General features: G+C 33.0%; 1 protein-coding gene across 5 annotated transcripts in view; it reads right to left on the reverse strand.

The window, feature by feature from the left end:
- FSTL5 (follistatin like 5) overlaps positions 1 to 17,638 on the reverse strand; it is a 773,228-nt gene that overhangs the window by 113,423 nt on the left and 642,167 nt on the right. For 3 of the 5 annotated variants that reach the window (XM_007184135.3, XM_007184134.2, XM_028167006.2), the window contains one exon: positions 1,696 to 1,722. The exons of the other annotated variants lie outside the window; for them this stretch is intronic. In XM_007184135.3, coding sequence (XP_007184197.2) covers positions 1,696 to 1,722 — 27 coding nt within the window. The remainder of the gene's footprint in view (positions 1 to 1,695; positions 1,723 to 17,638) is intronic. 5 annotated transcript variants of the gene reach the window in all.

Consider the following 17,638-nt stretch of genomic DNA (forward strand, 5'->3'; position numbering starts at 1 on the left):
GCAAAATGTACTAAATAGCTCTGATTTCTCAAGCACATATTCTGTGTCAAAGTCATGAAGAGTAAGCACATCACTGATTGATGGAGAATAATTATTGAGAACATACATCTTCAAAGACTAACAGAAGAAAAATTTAAATAAATAAAAATGATTTCATAAAATGAATCTCAGTGTGATTTTAATTAATCTGCAGGTCTCCTATACTTTTAAGGGTAGTCTGAAGAATATTATATTATTATTACATATCAATGAGTATTATAAACTAATAATGTTAATGACTGTTATCAAGGTCAAATTATAAGGAAGAGTTGTTTCACATATTTTAAGGAGATATACATATCACAAATTTGCAAGGTGAGTCCCAAACTGTATTTCAAGCATTGTTTTAGAAAAGTCTGGCTCAGAGAGGTAAAATGATTCATTCAAATTTTCCCAGCAATTAGCCAGCAAAGCTAGATCTGTGGTACATGATCTCTGACTACTTAGGTTTTATTTCTTCCTTTTACAATGATAAAATGAAATCAATTTTTAAAATGCCCAGAGAAATATTTGTTTAATCTCAAGAAGGAAGAGAGTATAAAGAAATGTCTAACGCATATGTTAATCATGTCATATCTGTTTCAGTAATGATTGCATTTGTACGTTCAAAGGTGAAATATCTAAGAGGACTAAAATGAGAAGGTAATGTTACACCAGAACCTCTTTAGTAAACTGGAGTTTAAAGGAGCCTTTACAAAAGATTTGAAGAGCAAGAAATACCAAGGACAAAAATAAATAAATAAATAAAGTGTTATGCTCACCTTTTGCTAATTTTAATGGATCTAATATTCTAAGATACTTGGTACAGTATCTAGCACAGTATAAGGGCTCAATAAATGTGTTCTGGTTACTGATATTGTTATTATTCTGCTTCAATAATTTTAGGAAGCTATAACTGGGGAAGAGAAAGTTTTTCTAGGATGGATCCTGAAGGCAGTTATTTTGGCCATTGCTTACCAGGAGTGTAATGATGACTTATCAATAATTTTCTCCTAAGAATTTAACTAAAGCACTTGGGTTATTTGAATACCTGGGCAAACACATTCCTCTTGGCCTTTGTGACTAATTAAGAAAAACAAAGACAATAATAAATGACCGTGGATGGCATTTGTTGAGTGCAGACTATATTTAAGGAGTTGATAAAACAACCCTATTGAGAATTAACAACTACCCTTATTTTTGAGATGAGGAATTTGTGACATAAAAAAGCCCTAGGTTACATAGTGGTGCAGACTGGATTTGAATCCATGTCCTTCAAGTTTCTAACCCATTTTCTTAAATAATTTATTATAGTCCCTTCATAAGGCAAAGAGTTTTTATAATTTTTCTTTTTCTAATCTAAATCACGGTTTATTACATAAATTATGTTTAAGCTTGCTTTCATTTATTTGACTAATTTTAATTTTATACTCTTAAAAGCATTTCCATATATTGTAATGTAACTGCCTGATTATATATCAAAAATAAATCAAACTGATGAGGAGTTATAAGTATGTTTAATGGTAGCAGGTTTACAGAAGAATATTGATTTATGATCAAATAAAAATATTGAGTCAAAATAAAAATGAGTAAGGCAATTATTAGAACTGATAGTCAATACATCTAAAAGTTAAGCAAAATAATCACAATAATATAAAAAATAATGGAATTTACTACCTTCTTCTCTCCATAATATGTTAGCTACTGCAGCATGTTTAAAAGAAAAAGGAGAAAAAGAAAAATGAGTAAAGAGTGATTCAATTACATAGTAATATAAATAACTATTAAAGAGGTCACAATCTCTAAGACAGAACATGCACATAAAAATAGTGAGGATGAACTCAACAATCTATATTAATAAAACAGTAAAATGCTGGGAGTATAATAATGTTCTATTCATGTCTTGAAATAGCCAATTCTTCTTTGGAATAAAGATTTTGTTAATAAAAAAAATTTTATGTATCACTGAAAATAATGGGATATTTAAGTTAATTTAATAAAATATATCTTTAGAACATACATTAGTAAAGACTATTTATTTGACAGCTTAGTTAAAAGTTACTAATTGAAACAGTTATAATTTTAGAATTCTCAATAATTATAAGTAATGTTTCAACATAATATGCAATATTCCTGAGCAAGATGAGTTCTTGTAAATACAGGATTCTGAACGCAGAAATAGCCTATTTTTATGTAGTATATGCTTTCACTTTTTAAGCCAGCATAATAAAATATATCTAAATATATCTTGTTTGTTTCAATGTACAATAATGCTTCATATTAAATTATTCCTGGACAATAGGTTTATTAAATACTGTATAGGGACTAAATCAACATAGAGTTAAAATATTAAGACAGAAATAAAAATACCAATTAAAAATATTCTCAACAAAATGCCTGATTCCCTTACTAATCCAAATTTATCTAATTCTATATAATTTCTCTGTTTTTGAAGTATAGTTGATTTACAATTCTATTAGTTGCAGGTGTACTTATATACTTTCAAAGCAGAAAAATACTGGCGAAAAGAAAATGTAACTAAAGGAAGAGCTCATCCACATATAATTACTTCCTGCATATGTTAACCATATTAAACATAATCACTTTTCTAAAACTAAACCCTGATCGTCAGTGTAGCAGAGCCAAGACTGGAATCTAGCACTCCTAGCTGGAGGGTGGAGGTTCAAGTCATGCAGTTTTCAGCACCTACCATAGTATAAAAAGTACTTTTTTGTAGAGTAAGCATTTTTTTGAGATTCTTGGCATTTTTAATTCTTTAGGAATATTTATTCAAATATGCATTCATGGTACTTGCATCCCTTCAGCACATTTTGTGCTGCTGTTCTTGTTGCCTATGGTGTGCTTGGAATGAATATGTAAAAGGACAGATCCTAGTCACAAGGAGAGAACATGGACCTGAGAAAGGAGAGAACCATGCTAAAAATGATTATAAGCATGTGATAAGTGCAATTAAAGAAACAAATATCAGGTTCGGTGGCAATGGGCAGGACGGGATAGTCACCTTCAAGGGGCAGAAGCTGGGAAGTGGAGGGACCACTTCATTGGACTGCTGAAGCTCAAGCAAGATAATGCCACCCAAGCTTACAAGGGGTTGTCGGGTGCAGGAGGCATGAGATGTTCAAGGTATATCAACGGGAAACATTATAACGTATTCAGCGAAATTTAAGTAATTGGATATATTTGGAGGGCAAAACTGATAGAAGATACAGCTGGAGAATTTGACCCTGACAAGGTCAAGAAAGTCTTTTATATTACATGGTACACAGGAGATTCAATTTTCTTCTGTAGGCTCAGGAAAGATGGAGCCATGATTAGACGAATTTTATTTTTCCGGCTTATAAACAAAGGTAAGTAGACCTATGTTTCCTCGTATCTCCACCAATGGAATATGGTGTGGCAATCGTGTGCCAGGCATTGCATTCAGCGCTGCCATACACAGAATAGAACAGACCCAGGCTCTGTGCTAATCGAGTTTATACACCAGTTGAGGGGGAAAAAAAAAAACAAAAAAACTGGATTCAAATCATGTAATTTCAAAATTACAAATTTAATATGTTATGAAAGAAAGGAACACAGTAATGTGAATGCTTTTAACGAGTGGATTAGGCATGATCAGTGAAACTGGGGGAAACGTCCTTAATGGTGATGGTGAAGGTGAAGTCTGAAACATGAAGAAGAGGAACCCAGGGATGGCTGTAGGAATCAGACTCCCAGACACAGGAAAAGCATGTACAAACCCTAGTGGGTATGTCAAAGCACCGCTATTTTATTATTATTCTTATTATTTCGTCCTGCCACTTGTGGGATCTTAGTTCCCTGACCAGGGATTGAACCTGGCCCCTCAGCATTGAGAGCACAGAGTCCTAACCACTGGGCTGCCAGGGAATTCGCAAGCACTGCTATTTTAAAGGACTAACGACAGATATTTTTAAGACATGCAATCATTTATGAGAAAGTACCAAAAATACAAGGTTTGTAATATTAATACCAGATAAGGTAAAATTCAAAGCACTATATAATGAATTTAAAATTATATAAACTAAAAACATAGTATTAAAATATGAAGCAAAATTATTAGGACTAGATACAAAATTTATAAACCAACCATCATATTCTGCTTCTTTAACTCATCACCTTTGGTATTTGAAAAATGAAGGGAAAAAACACAAAGTTTCAATAATACAGTTATTATGACTAAATTAGTGTTTTCATAATGAATATTCTGTGATAAAAACAGGAAGTGTTTTCAAGTTTTCTTGAAAGATAATCAAGAGTAGTCACAAAGTAACTGGAAAATAGAAAATCTTTCTGTATTCTGTAGGTATATTCCAATAATCATAAATTGTTAAGACTTTTTCTGACAACAATAAAGCAAATATGAAAATGTATTACAAGTATTTAAACCCACTAAATTCTTCAACAAATTAAATATTTAAAAAATCAAATATAATCATAATTCATATAAAACAACAAAAATGCAAAAATAAAATTCAATATGTAGACCCAAAGACTTTTGGCCAAAAGATAATGCATAGGCTTAATTAATGCATCACTGAACAAAATATATGAGGGAGGGAGAGAGAGAGAGAGGAAAAAAGTAGAAAGAGGAGGAGATGGGAAGTCGGGAAAGAGGGAAGAAAGAAGAAACGTTTGTAGCTATGATAATTTTAAATTAATGTAGAATCTTTTGGTAATACATTTGATAATCTCTATATCATAAAAATTCCAAGGAACTATAAATATCCAAACTGAACGTAAAGAAGAAATTTGAATAAAAATAACCATGGTGCTAATTAAACCACTTTCAAAAATAGTTTCTTCCCAAGATGCTCTTAGAGTCTAAGGCTTCTATAAAAAGTACATACTTTCAAGAATTATATAATTCCAGTTGTATTCAGTGTTGTTAGACTATAGATCAAGATGAAAACGTTCCCATTCAGTTTGGAAAGTCAGCAAAAGGGATGCCAATAAGTGATAATAGTAGCAAAGCAAAGAGAATTACAGGATACTTTCACTAATGACAAAAATGACAAATAAAATGCAAGTGAAATTCACCAGGATATTAAAAGTTTGATCATAGACAGGAATCCTCTTGGAATGAAAAAAGGATTTGGTAGAAATTTAGTTAAGAAATAAATTCATCTGATATAATATATTAGAATATCAAATGAGAATGACAAATATAATTTAAATTTAAAAACGTAACCTGATGAAATGTATCACATATTACTAAGTGTAATATACTCTTAGTAACCTGGCAAACTAAGAGTAGAGGCATATTTTATATTAATATAAATGTGTTTGTTAAATGTTAAAAATTAACTAGAAATTTATTTTGATGAACCACTTTATTAAGCCCAGAAACAAATATAAATTTTATAAGCATGTAAACTTGTAAATAAAATAATCAAAATTTGAAGCTAAAATGAGTCACAAAGGTTAAATTAAAATTACACATAAAAGTTGCAAGAGGATTCAGTTAGGTGACAAGACATAAGCTAAATACCCCCAAATTCTATATTCTTATGTAAGAATTAGAAGATACAATAGAAGATTTCATTTACAATAGCCTCAAAGTATAATATATCAACGATTTACTAAAATATAAAAAATATAGCAAATCAAGTGTAACATTCACTAAAAGTACACTAGATGGGACACTATATTATTCCTAGATGAAGAGAATAAATCTTATAAAGATAAAATTTATTCTGAAAATACTTAATTTAAAAATGTCATGTATTGTTATTGTCTGTTTAGAACGTGTTTTATATATTTATTGTACAAAGTCAGAATGTGCATTACATTCAAAAAATACTTTGAATTCAATTACACAGGTAAAATAACCAAGTCTATTTTCCTTATATGACTTTTCATTATTTTTCTAATGTTTACATAAATGTGTACATGAAAGGGGGAGTTTCTGACACAATATATAAATATGTGACAGATAAAAATTCACTTATCATAACCTGGCTAGTCTAATCTTAATCACTGTGCACTATTCCATCATATGGATTTCTACTTTTTAAAAATACAATTGTTCATTGTTTGTCACCTTAAACCTACTACCTAAATCAAAGACTAGTATAAGTGATAGGGACTCAATAAATATTTTTGGTCGATCAGTCATATAGATGTATGCATGTATATGTACGTGTACGTGTGTGTGTGCACTGCAATGCCCCTCTTTCTAGCTACTTATTTCCATTAGCATACAGCTCTACAAGACATCTGGCTATGTTTAAAGCCATTGACACATGTTGCCAGGTCGATTTCCAAAAGGTTGCTGTCAGCACCACCAGCTGTCCAGGAAAGTATTCATCCCACCACACTCAAGGTGGACTATTAATGTGTATGTGTGTATGAGCATGAATGTGTGTGCAAGCTTACCAACTGTGAATAAATACTATCTCTTACATATATTAGTTTGCTTTTAAATTATATTGACTCTGCTTGCACATATATAAATAAAACTTTCCTCTATTTATATCCTTAATCGCTTATCTATTGGGATGTAACTTTGATAATTTTTACACTTTTAATAGCTGCTTGTAGATTAGAATAACTCTATTTTGTCACATTAATTTATTCTTCATTAAAATATAAACAGCAACCTATAATAAATGCAGGCTTGATGATGCCACTCATTTGCTTAAAAACATAATGCATGTATCTGTGTTTGTGTGTATGTATGTGCGTGTGTGTGTGTGTGTAAGATCAAAATCTTTAGCATAGCACATATGGTCTTCCATGATATGCCTGTGTCATCCTAAAGTCACATTCCAAACATCAAGTCATTTTGAATCTCTTCATTGTTACACATGTATTACATTTGCATGAATAGCCTCACCAAAATTCTTCACCTAACTTGACCTTAATTGTCCTTTAAGATCCAACTTAGCTTTTATCTATAGTTAGCCTGTCTGGAACCAGGAGTTGGGTTAAATGACTCTTTTTCTCTACATATGGAATCCTGTGAAACATCTGTGGCCTTCCATAATGTACCATACCTACATTATCTGTCCTGAAATCTTTCATTTATAATTAGATAATGAAAACCTCAAAGTTACGGAACTCCAGTATTCAATACTTATCCACAACTTAACTGAGATGTAAATTTCCTTTTGGAGATAACATATGTCTTATAGTGAAAATGTGGTTCAACGGAACAGATGCATAGACACCAGGAACGTTTATTAATGCTCTTTTCGTAAATTGCTTTATTTTGTAAATTAGGGACTTGCAATTATATTCAAATGATGGATGCCATATATTAAGTATGCTGTCTCTATGAGAAAACACATGTGGAGGGTGAATATTACATAAGCAAAAGCAATTACCTAGTTAACTATGGAGCAGCATGCTATAGCACTAAGCAGCTATTTTTCCTGGCTACTCATGTGTAAATTGCTTGGCCTTTCAACTAAATAAGTTTTTTGCTCATCCTTGTTTTTGTCTGAAAGTGTAAGGCTGGCACCAGTGCAAAACATTTTCTGATAAGCTACATTTATGTAAGTGTAACATTTTGATGTCTTATTGACTGTTTCTCCATTTGGACTTAAAAAATTGACTTAATTTCAAAAGGCAAATGAAAAAGGGCAATGGCAAAGAAAATATAGATACAAATTTAATGTATCTGAAAAAATGTGTGGTTAGTGTCATGGTAGTTGAAATTTCGTTGAATGTACATATGGAGAAGGAAACGAGACATTAAAACATACTATTTTGGGGATGGAAACTATATAAGATATGCCAAATACACTGCCTGCCATATGCCAAATTCAAAGCCACTTTTAAGTGAAACTGTCACTCTTTTAGCACTGACTGAAGACAATTCTCCCAAGACTACAGATTCCCAACCTAGTGTCTAGAATTAGCTGATTAGGCTATAGTGCCAAGCTTACATTAAAGCCTACAACCTGAAACTAGCCATGACTCCATGGTTTTAAATTCTATGAAGTGATGACATAGGATAATAATATTCTTTTGGGGGTGTAATTTGAATCAAGAAATCATGTTAGAGAGCCAAGAGTACAGAGAACTGGAATTGTAAGAATGCATAGCAAAAGGCACCATGACTTAGAATTAGGGCTGTGATAATTTGTGCTCATGCAGATCAGGATTCAATTAGATGTGAACAGGAGGAAGACCTATGCAACCCATGGGAGAAGCAAGAGTCTCAGCCGTTGTCTGACTATGTAAAGTTGGTTTCTGGGTTCTGAATGCAGATACATCTCTGACTGCTTCACATTGCCAGTTCAACATTTGCATCCATTTTAAAATAACCTATACTTAACCAAAGAGAGAGAGTCTACTCCTGGCAACAAAGTGAGTCAGATTGAAACCAAGACAATGTAAGAATTATTCCCATGTCAAGAGGTAAAACTGTCATTATACACAGATGATGTGGTAATATATATAGAAAAACCTAAAGACTCCACACAAAATAGTAGAACTGATAAATGAATTCAACAAGGTAGCAGGATACAAGACTAACATACAGAAATTGGTTTCATTTCTTTACACTAAAAATGAAATATCAGAAAGAGAATGTAAACAAACAATCCCTTTTACAATCACATCAAAAAAAAAAATAAAATAATTAGGAATGAACCTCACCAAGGAGGTGAAAGACTTATATGCTGAGAACTATAAAAACAGATAAAGGAGATTGAAGATGATTTTAAGAAATGGAAAGATATCCAGTGCTCTTGGATTGGAAGAATTAATATTGTTAAAATGGCCATATTACCCAAAGCAATCTACAGATTTAATGTAATACCTATTAAAAAAAACCTGTGACATATTTCACAGGACTAGAACAAATACTCCTAAAATGTATATGGAACACTAAAAGACCCAGAATTGCCAAAGCAATCATGAGCAAAAAGAACAAAACTGGAGGCATAACCCTCCTAGACTTCAGACAATACTACAAAGCTACAGTAATCAAAACAGCATGGTACTGGCACAAAAACAGATATATGGATGAATGGAAGAGAATAAAGAGCCCAGAAATAAACTTACACACCTATGGACAATTAATCTTCGACAAAGAAGGCAAAAATATACAATGGAGAAAAGACGGTGTCTTCAGCAAGTGGTGTTGGGAAAGTTGGACAGCCAAATGTAAATCACTGAGGTTAGAACACACCTTCAAACCATACACGAAAATAAACTCAAAATGGCTTTGAGACTTAAATATATGACAAGACACCATAAAACTCCTAACAGAAAACATAGGCAAATCATTCCCCAACATAAATCATAACAATGTTTTCTCAGGTCCGTCTCCCAAAGCAATAGAAATAAAAGCAAAAATAAACAAATGGACCTAATCAAACTTATAAGCTTTGCACAGCAAAGGAAACCACAAAACGAAAAGACAACCTACGGACTGGGAGAAAATATTTGCAAATGATGCAACCATCAAGGGCTTAATTTGCAAACTATACAAACAGCTCCTATAACTCAATAACAAAAAAACAAAGAAGCCAATCAAAAAATGGACAGAAGACCTAAATAGATATGTCTCCAAAGAAGACATACAGATGGCCAATAGGCACATGAAAAGATATTCATCAACACTAATTATTAGAGAAATGCAAGTCAAAGCAACAATGAGGTACCACCTCACACCAGTCAGAATAGCTATCTTTTAAAAATATACAAATAATAAATGCTGGAGAGGGTTTGGAGAAAAAGGAACCCTCTTACACTGTTGGTGGGTTTGTAAATTGTTGAAGCCACTATGGAAAACAGTATGGAACAAAAAACTAAAAATAGAGTTGTCATATGATCCAGCCATCCCACTCCTGTGCATATATCCAGACAAAACTATAATTTGAAAAGATACATGCATCCCTATGTTCATAATAGCACTATTTACAATAGCCAAGACATGGAAACAGTTTATATATATATATATATATATATATATATATATATATATATATATATATATATATATATATATATGACTGAGTCACTTTGCTGTACAGCAGACATTCAACACAAGATTGTAAATCAACTATACTTCAATATTTTTTTTTTAAAAGAATTATTCCCATGTCAAAGATTTAAGCCATCGCCTGAAACAAACGAAAACGGTACCCATCTTTCCTTCCAATGCCAAACCAAGTAAGCATAGTGTCTGCAGTGGTTATAACATGATGAGTAAGAAAGTATCTCAAACTCGGCGGCTTAAAACAACAAAATGCATTTACGTCTTTATGGAGGTTTTTTTGGCCGGAGGTGGCGCTCTGGCTTAGGGTTTCTCATGAGGCTTCAGTCATCTGCAGGCTTGACTTGGGCTGGAAGATCCACTTCCATGCAGGTTCACTTGACTGGCTGGGAATTTGGTGCCAGCTGTTGGCAGAAGGTCTCAGTTTACTCCTGGGACTCACCCCAAGGCTGCTTAAGTGTCCCCCTATGCTGGCAGTTGGCTTTCTCCATAATAAGTGATCCAAGAGAGCAAGGCAGAGCCATAATGCCCTTCATGAACCATCTTCAAAAGCCATACACCTTCTCCTGTATCCTACTTTATTTATGATAGAGACCTGATCTGTTTCAATGTGGGAAGAGACTACAAGGGTGAGTGAAACAGAAGAGGAGGAACATTAGGACCATGTTGGACACCACACAATGTTAGTGTAACAGACTGCTTAGTAAGCAAACATCGAGAAAATCTAACTTCCTCTTAGCCAGATTGCCAAGACCTAAGCTTCTCTTAATATAGAAATTCTAAGCCTACTACTGTCAGGAAGCGACTCGATTTTGAGAATTCTTCACACAAATGACTGGCTGTGGTTTTTACATGATAAACAATAAACAGTGACAGTATTAAACAACTGTGGGTAATTAGCTGCAGATATATAAGAGAACAACTTTGCCTTCTAATTCACTTATACACCCTGCTATTTTAGGTGGATGGCAAGCAAAGTTACTTCCTCTTTCGCTTTGACTTCCTCATCTAGAAAATATACCACATGGTGAATTAGAGAATTTGAAAAATAAAATGATTATAACACATTTTAAGTAGTATGTGGCACATAATATTTTATATATATATATATATCTCCTAAGCAGAACTCAAGATCATCATACCTATAGAAATTAAATTAACAGAGAGGTAGCCAAAAAAAAAAAAAAAAAAGTTGCATAAAAGTATATTCTAACCTATCATTAGGGCTACCAGAGGATTCTCTTTATTATCATTTGAGAGAACAAAATTATTAGAAAAATAGAAGAATACTTGGATGTTAATTAGCATATGTGCAAAGAAATAATTAAAGATGGTAGACTTTAAAGCTGTAGCAATGAATATCAGTTTTTTTAAAAGGGTATTATTTCTAGCAATTTTTATTCCTCCTCTCATATTCTGAACTCCCCACTATTTAATATGTATTCAAATATATATATTTAATATATTTATATTACAAACAATGTTAACATATAGATCTAATTATAATTAAACATGGTATAAAATAAAAGATATCCATTCTCTGAAGGAAACTGGCTACATTAAAAAGTTATTTATCATTCAGATAAGTGAAGATTTTTAGATAAATATTTTGTGAGGGAAATGACACATTACAATTACAATCCACAAATCTGGTTAAATATATAGTTTTTAATTCGGTTACATTTGCTTATCTCTAAAGACATTATAAAACAGATATAAAACAGGGCAATGAAAGTCAGCAGACACCTAAACAACATAATCACTGAAGTAGGCCATAACCTTAGCATTGGAAATTTCTAGTCGTCACAAGATTTAAAAATATATTGGACTTTACACTGCCTGAGAAAGTGTTCATGTAGAAGATGACATAATTTCTCATAAAACAAGCTGATTATAAGTTAACAGAGGTTAACTTCTTCTTGGAACAGATTTCTAAAGAAATTGCATGACATAGAACAGAAAATCAGGCAGTATGAAGATTTTATGAGCATTCAACGAGCTAAAAATATTCAGTTGCTTAGAACAGTGCCTGGCATGTGCACACACACATACACAAACACACTAGTGTATGTATACACACAACACATATGTTTATATACATAAGTGCACATGAATTTTTTGAAAATGAATATGTATTTTTGCTAAACATACATATAAACATAACTTCAAAGATAAGAACTTTAAATTATGACTGAAAAATGAAGCAACTTGCAGCAGTAATATGGCTTATATATCTTGTCTTGTAATGCAGAGAAATAGTATAACATTTGAGTGTACACAGTGTGGAGGAACAGATATTTACATGCCTCTTCAGACATTCTTTCTCAAATATGAAAAGCCTTATTAGCAGGCCAATGGCAAGTTCCATAGTAAATTCAATTTGCTTTTTAAAATTGGTTCAAGTGTTTACACTGTGTTGATTAAAGTGAATTCCATATTGCTTTTGATTTGCTTTTACACAATAGTTCCAGGCTCGGCACTGTAAAACAATAATGTGAAACCTGACATTCTCAATCTGTTAAATCCCCATCCTATAGCAATAAGGTCACGTATTGTGGATTAGAAGGATGGCTAACCCTAGAACTGAAATTTTCTTCCCCAAAGTACCTTAAATATGTCTTTGTTCTCATACAGTTTTATGATAGAGAACCCAGATATGTGTTATATAGTAAGAATTTTGATGTAAAAATGTTAATTGGAGAATTACAAACTAATAATGGCATTCATAAAGGAATTTCAGCTTAGTCATGGAAGAACTTGTGATCTTAAATTACAAAATATCCTAATGGTCCCAAGATGAGTTAGCTGTACACAGCACATCCAACTTGTTCATTGAGTCTTTTGTTGAATAGGATTAGGCCAATTCAATGTTAGCCTGATGTCTCTCTTACTATTTTTTCTGGGATAATTTTTCTTCTATCTGACACAATTCTGAAAGTAGTATTTACTCAAAAGACGTTAGTCTCTTTGTTTTGCTCACATTTGTGGAGAGCAAATGGCAAGTCCTGCCTAAAATGACATCATAAGCTGTTAGGTTCTCAACTTTTCAAGGCATTGTCACTTACTACTCTGTTTTCCTAAAATTCTTGATGTATCCTAGTTATTAGGATTTTTTAAAATATTTTTTTGATGTGGACCATTTTTTAAAGTCTTTATTGCATTTGTTACAATACTGTTTCTGTTTTATGTTTGGTTTTTTGGCTGCGAGGCCTGTGGGATCTTAGCTCCCCAACCAGGGCTCAAACCCGCACCCCCTGCATTGGAAGATGAAGTCTTAACCACTGGACCACCAGGGAGGTCCCTAGTTATTATAATTTACCTACCTGTTTGAAAAACATATTATTTAGATGAATGAAGTGAGACTCATGGTGTTTTAATTTGCAAATGATATGACCGATTAGGGATTAATATACAACATATAAATATAGTTCATACAACTCAACATCAAAACAAACAAACAAAAAACAAAAAGCAACCACATTAAAAAATGGGCAGAAGAATTGAATAGATAATTTTCCAAAGAAGACATGCAGGTGGCCAACAGGCACATGAAAAGATGCTCAACATCTCTAGTCATTAGGGAAATGCAAATCAAAACCACAATGAGATATTAACTCACACTTGTCAGAAAGGCTATCATCAAAAGGAACAAAAATAGCAAATGTTGGCGAGGATGTGGGGAAAAGGGAACCCTTGTGCACTGTTGGTGGGAATGTGAATTGGTGCAGACACTCTGGAAAACTGTACAGAGATTTCTCAAAAAACTAAAAATAGAACTACAAAACAACCCAGCAATTCCACTCCCAGGTATATATCCACAAAAAGCAAAAAGGAGTTTGAAAAGATACATGCACCCCAATGTTCATAGCACCATTATTTACAGTTGCCAAAATATGGAAGCAATCTAAGTGTCCATCAACAGCTGACTGGATGTGGTGTATATATACAATGGAATAGTACTCAGCCATAAAGAGAATGAAATTTTGCCATTTCAGCCACATTGATGGACTTGGAAGGCATTATGCTAAATGAAATGTCAGACAGAGAAAGACAAATACTGTATGATGTCACTTATATGTGGAATCTAAAAAATACAACAAACTAGTGAATATAACCAAAAAGAAGCAGACTCACAGATATCGAGAACAAACTAGTGGTTACCAGTGGAGAGAGGCAACATAGGGGTGGGGAAGTGAGAGGCACAAACCATTGGGTGTAAGATAGGCTCAAGGGTGTATTGTACATCATAGGGGATATAATCAATATTTTGTAATAATTGTAAATGGAAAGTAACCTTAAAAATTGTTCATTTTTTAAATTTGAAAGTAAAAAAAAAAAGATTCAATAGTATATTTAAAGAGGGATGACAATATAGTGAAACCAGAAAAATGTCTGAAGTCATCCACAGTTTTTTGTTTGTTTGTTTTTGTTTTTTCTATGCTTCTTATGTTGTCCCATTAAAACTCCTGGTCATAATGCTACCTGATTTTAAATCTCATATCTTTCAGGCTCCTAAAGGCTTCTCTGTGAGACATTGCCATCCCTGGTTTTAAATGCCTGAAGATGGGATTGAGAAACAAAATTCTTCCTCATCATGTTAGAAGGGAAAATTAAAACAGGAAGAAGTGACGTCAGTGTCTAAAACCAGGTAAAGAAACCACCACTACACATTAAGATTAGAAATTTGGAGTTCCTGCCCATATTACTTTAACATGTATCATCTTCTTAATTTGAAACCTTATTGCTACTCCTGGGAGCTGCTACTTCAAACTGTTACACTGGAGAAACAAATGGTGGAAAATCATAAAAGGAATAAACTATTTTTTTTTAATTGGGGTATAGTTGCTTTACAACCTGAAACTAACACAATATTGTAAATCAACTATGCTTCAATTACAAAAAATTTTTAAAAATGAATAAACTATTCTGTTCTCCTCTAATTCTTTCCTCTCTCCCCTCCTTTCCCATCCCCACTCCCACACAGCATAGATTCTGTATTAGTAAGAGAGAACAATGCCAGCTGCCCTTCTTCCTTACATTGTCAGAACTGGAAAAAGGTCAGAACAAACAACAGTGATACTCCAGCAGCTGCAGTGACTGCAACAGAGTAAAAGAGAACGGGGTCAAAGATGCTCAGAGAGAAGTGACAGGAAGAGAAATAAACTAGGCCAAGTAGCAGTAGTGTAGCCAGCTGTGCTGTGGGAAGAGTGAACGCTGGCACTGAAACAGGAGAGCATTTTCAGCTGAAGCCTTCTGATACCACCGGAACTCCACACGTGTAACCTTTAATCACACGTGTAACCTTTAATTATTGCTCACTCTTGAAAATAAGATGCAGTCAGGCATGACTTCCAGAATGTGATATGAAAACGGTTTCCCTATATAGATGTATTAGCATACAGTATTTGTTTTTCTCTTTCTGACTTACTTCACTCTGTATGACAGACTCTAGGTCCATCCACCTCACTACAAATAACAGACACAGGGAGGGGGAAGGGTAAGCTGGGACGAAGTGAGAGAGCGGCATGGACATATATACACTACCAAATATAAAATAGATAGCTAGTGGGAAGCAGCCGCATAGCACAGGGAGATCAGCTCAGTGCTTTGTGACCACCTAGAGGGGTGGGATAGGGAGGGTGGGAGGGAGATCCAAGAGGGAGGAGATATGGGGATATATGTATATGCATAGCTGATTCACTTTGTTATAAAGAAGAAACTAGCACACCATTGTAAAGCAATTATACTCCAATAAAGATGTTAAAAAAAAAAAAAAAACGGTTTCCCTCCTATATATGTATATATATTTTTTACTAACATTCCATATGAAACTTACCTCTCCCACACTCTACAAGAAAGAACATCAAAGGAAAATGATCAGATTTGAATAAAACTCTGAAATGTTTGCTCCAAGGGCATTTTTTCCAACTTGAGCATACAATTTTTCATGTGACTAGGAGATTCAAGAAGGGAATTTAGCTTCACAGGAGTAACAGACTATGTAAGATACAAGAGTAAAGAAATCGCCAGTTGCGATACATGTTAGTAAAGGTATGAGTAATTCCTAAGTAAATCTGAACCTCAAAATAGTTTGCTGTTAAAAACAAATATAAAATATTTAATCTGTAACACTTTCTTGAATAGTCCTATTCCTAGCATTTTTCACTTTTACCCATTTTTACCATTTACATAATTTTTATCCATTGTTCAATATATTTAAGAAAAAATTAAAACTAAAATTATTGAAGCAGAATGATAACAGTATCAGTAATCAGAAACATTTACTGAGCCCTTATTATGTGCTAGACACTGTGCCAAGTACCTTAGAATACTGAAGCCATTAAAATTTTATTTCTATCAATATCTCTAATTGAGTTAATTTCTCTAATAATTTTAAGAAAGCAATTTGCTGTACAGTGGAAACTAACACAACATTGTAAAGCAAGTACACTCCAATAAAAATTAATTTAAAAAAAGCAAAATAAAGCAAGCATGTGTTAAAAATATGAGTCTAATCAAATAGTTTGGAGTAGAATAATAATGTTCTAAAAACAAATTAATGAGCAGAGTATCCACTTATTTATATATCAAACAAACTGTTTTCAGATTAGTTTCTGTAGCCAGAATTGTGTCCTGGCCAACATTGTACCCATTGGTATGAAGTAAACATTGCTCAGGGGCCACAAAAGCATAAAGTCAGCAGTAGATTATCTCTTATCTATTATTAAAATAGAGTCTTTTCAGTGTTAGCTTTGCTCTAATTTAATGGATACAAATTAATAGGCACAAGCAGCCTAAGACATAATTTTAGTCCTTGACTATTTTAATATGATTATTTATTAAAAATAATATTTTATGAACGTTTTCTTCTTAGAAGCTCAAATAGGCTGATAAATCAAGTAACACTATCTTTTGGGAAATGCCATTATGCAAAATAGTTTTCAAAAGATGAGTAGAGGAAGACGGTCCAACCTCATACTGAATGCTCACAGGGGTTGTATCCAGCAGCACAACACGTATTCTGTCTTGAGATTAAATAGTCAACATAAAAGACTGTTGGTCTTATATACCATGTTGGCAATTTGAATTTGGTCAATCCTGCTCAGGTTAAAAAAAAAAAAAAAAAATTACTCAAATGTCTACTATATATTAACAATGAGATACGCAACAAAAAATGCTTATTGTGTTATTTATCTAAACACTAGATAATGACTATGTAGAAAAGAATTTTTACCTTTGCAGAAATATAGCATGTAAATGACTCTTCATTTGACTTTTTCTATTCACAAAGTTCAACACCTCCCTTAATCTGGTTCTAACCAATAATTTATTCTCACCATGTATTGCAAATTCCCAGCAAATCTTTTTATGAGTATATTACACAAAGTTAATAAAACACACCACGTGGGTTCATGACTCTTCCCTGAGTTGATATACTTTTAAGTCTCCAGCTGTAGAGGTATCGCTACAGCCACCAAATATTAGCTCAAATGTCATCACCTCAATAAACATTATGCAGTGCAACTCAGTTGGAATTTGATGATTCTGTGGTTGCAATCCTATCCCACTTGACTTGTATGTCTGTTACAACAATTATGTTATTCTACCATGTATTATAGCTGTCCTTTACTT

Source organism: Balaenoptera acutorostrata, chromosome 5 (genome assembly GCF_949987535.1).
Source record: "Balaenoptera acutorostrata chromosome 5, mBalAcu1.1, whole genome shotgun sequence".
Taxonomy (NCBI): Eukaryota; Metazoa; Chordata; class Mammalia; order Artiodactyla; family Balaenopteridae; genus Balaenoptera; species Balaenoptera acutorostrata.